The sequence below is a fragment of the Pinus tabuliformis genome, chromosome X (assembly GCF_031772625.1).
Source record: "Pinus tabuliformis cultivar Carrire ecotype Pingquan chromosome X, CPIR1, whole genome shotgun sequence".
In the NCBI taxonomy this organism is placed as follows: Eukaryota; Viridiplantae; Streptophyta; class Pinopsida; order Pinales; family Pinaceae; genus Pinus; species Pinus tabuliformis.
In genome coordinates, this window is record NC_142308.1 from 1423113449 (window position 1) to 1423115970 (window position 2522).

General features: G+C 34.1%; 1 protein-coding gene across 1 annotated transcript; it reads left to right on the forward strand.

Moving 5' to 3' along the window:
- Window positions 1-298: 298 nt before the first annotated feature.
- On the forward strand, window positions 299-782 carry LOC149145367 (protein GLUTAMINE DUMPER 5-like). Its single transcript, XM_089453087.1, has one exon. The coding sequence runs from the start codon at window positions 390-392 to the stop codon at window positions 744-746; it is 357 nt and encodes a 118-aa protein (XP_089309213.1). The 5' UTR covers window positions 299-389; the 3' UTR covers window positions 747-782.
- The last annotated feature ends 1740 nt before the right edge of the window (window positions 783-2522 follow it).

The window sequence follows — 2522 nt, forward strand, 5'->3', positions numbered from 1 at the left end:
GCTGTCAGGGATGACGACGGTATTTGGAAGCTAGGCACATGTCATTCATGCATGATGACGATATTCGGAAATTAGTCTTGGAATCTGCGCAACTGTCGGCTTTCCCAGGTTCATGCATGATTATCGTATTTCTATTTATTAATTGAACTTTATATTTTCTTTACCATTTATTTTGTCAAAATCTTGGTGGACACGCTTAGACATGGTCTTTCGTTAATGTTTCATTTTCAAACATGACTAGGCACGCCCTTTTAATTGCCCTGAGAATCCCAGAGTCATCCAAGCCAGGACTCTCAATACTATTTATAATCGGCTCCTGTGATTTAATGTATAGAATCAGTTTGGGTTGCATCTGAGAAATCACTCCATCCACAACCCTAAGAATTGGGATGATGCGAGCACAGGATTTTGTGGGTGGTAGCCCTACTAATAATACCCATCAGGTCGTGAAGTCGCCAGTTCCATATCTCATAGGCGGAATGGCCGCCGTGATGGCTCTGATTGCACTTGCCTTGCTCATGCTGGCTTGCTCCTTCATTAAACAATCTGATGAGCACCAAGAGAGCAATAGTAGAGAGAATGACATTAATACAGCTGCTGCTGTCGAACGCGGGGAGAAGAATATTGAAGGATGCAGGGAAGATACAGAAGTGAAAGTGATTGTGATTATGGCCGGAGAAGAAAGGCCTACTTTCCTAGCAAAGCCTGCAATATCTAGAGCCGGAGACATGGAAAATACGGTTTGACAATTTCTGGCATATTAAATTGGCCAACTGATGAGCAAGGGGATTGCCTCCCACGCCATGTATTGTGTGAAGATTTCGATATCTTTATTTGTTTAGTACTTTTAGGAAGACACTGCGATCACTTGCTAAGGTATTATATTGAATCTTTATGGGGATCCGTCTATTTGGTGGCGACGAGTTTAATTCAGTAATTTCCCTAGCTAAATTTTTTTATTTTCAACTTTTTAACTATCAAATTAATACCAAAACTCAACCCTGATAGGATTGATTCATTCTTTTCATGAGCATATACATAATAACCCATTCTGAACAGTGGACACCGAAAAAGCAGACATTGCAAAGTTCATGGTTTACGAATTTCGCCTGCGCACACATAAACTGAACATTTTGCGCATTCAAACATTCCAAACCCACGCTATCACGCATCCTCTTTTGTAATGAGAAATTCTTTTAGCAACATTGTTAGAACTTTGAGTACAGTGTAAATGATGGCAGCTCAATCTTGGTGCTTTCCGAACTGATTCTTGGCCCACAAAGTTTTGGGCACGAAATTTTACGCAGCTACTACTTATTCAAAAGTTTCTGATGGACTAGTAACGGGCATTGAAGGTAGCATTTCTGTTAATACAACGATTCTAAACTCTAAGTATATAGCATTAGATTCCATGCAATATGGAACAAACAAAAGTAATGTTTAGAACAAAATTAATCATCCAAACAAAATTAATTGTTAGAGTCACTTTGGTTGATAAAATTGTTTTTTTTTTTTTTTTAAGTTTATTAAATATTAAAATCTACTGCAAGTTAAGATACATTTAAAATTAGATAATCATATAACATATCAATTCACTTTAAATTTATTAAATGTAAAAATTTACAATTAGTTTAGGTCTATCTTAATTTTTGATATATAAGTGTCTCGAGGGATCACAACTCTTTCACTTTTAAAGAAATTTGCACCTTAAAAAAATTAATCAATAATTATAATTAATATATTAATACACATTTAAAAGTATATAAGGACTATAGAAAACCATGTGAAAACTTTAGAAAACTTGTCTTCACAAAAGGGGAAAACGGTCAATAGATTAAGTGTTCTCATGACAGAACACATAGAATCTAAGACCTTCCAACCCTTTTTTTGCCAAAACATCCCAAGTGAGAATTTTCCTTTTGAGAAGAAGCCATAAAAGAAGATGACACTATAGGGGTCCTTGACCCTTCCAAACTAAATTAGATCACTATTTTGATTCACAATTCATATTTTGTTGAATTGAAGCATTGTATCGCTACTTCACTAAAATAACCCTATATTGCTTATTTTTAGACCAAGAAAGACTATCCTCTTCATTTCTATTTAAAATATACCTTCTTTCCCCAAAGTCATAAAAAAAATTATTCCATTCACTTATAAGAACAGGTCAAATTTGTATATCTTGAGCAAAATCTTAGACTTGGTGATCAACTTAAATGGGATCATCTCTAGCCACATCTATAATATAATAAACAAAACGAGAATTTAGAAATTATACTACGTCCATATAATTTTTGTGTTGAAAATGCAACAAGAAAATCTTGATTTAATTTTATCCTTGAATTAAATAAGGAATAAAATTGTAATTCCACGTCACAAGACAACTTGTACAAGTTAACTAAGTTAATTTGACTTAGTTGGTTCAGTTAATTCGAGTTAAAAGTTTAACTTAAGTCATGTAGAGTGTCTCTTATATTATAAGATCCGTAACTGAGTTTATTTTGAGTTGTAATTAGTTAATT

Coding starts and splice junctions, on each gene's coding strand:
- LOC149145367 (XM_089453087.1), top strand. CDS start 390: ATGATGCGAGCACAGGATTTTGTGGGTGGTAGCCCTACTAATAATACC.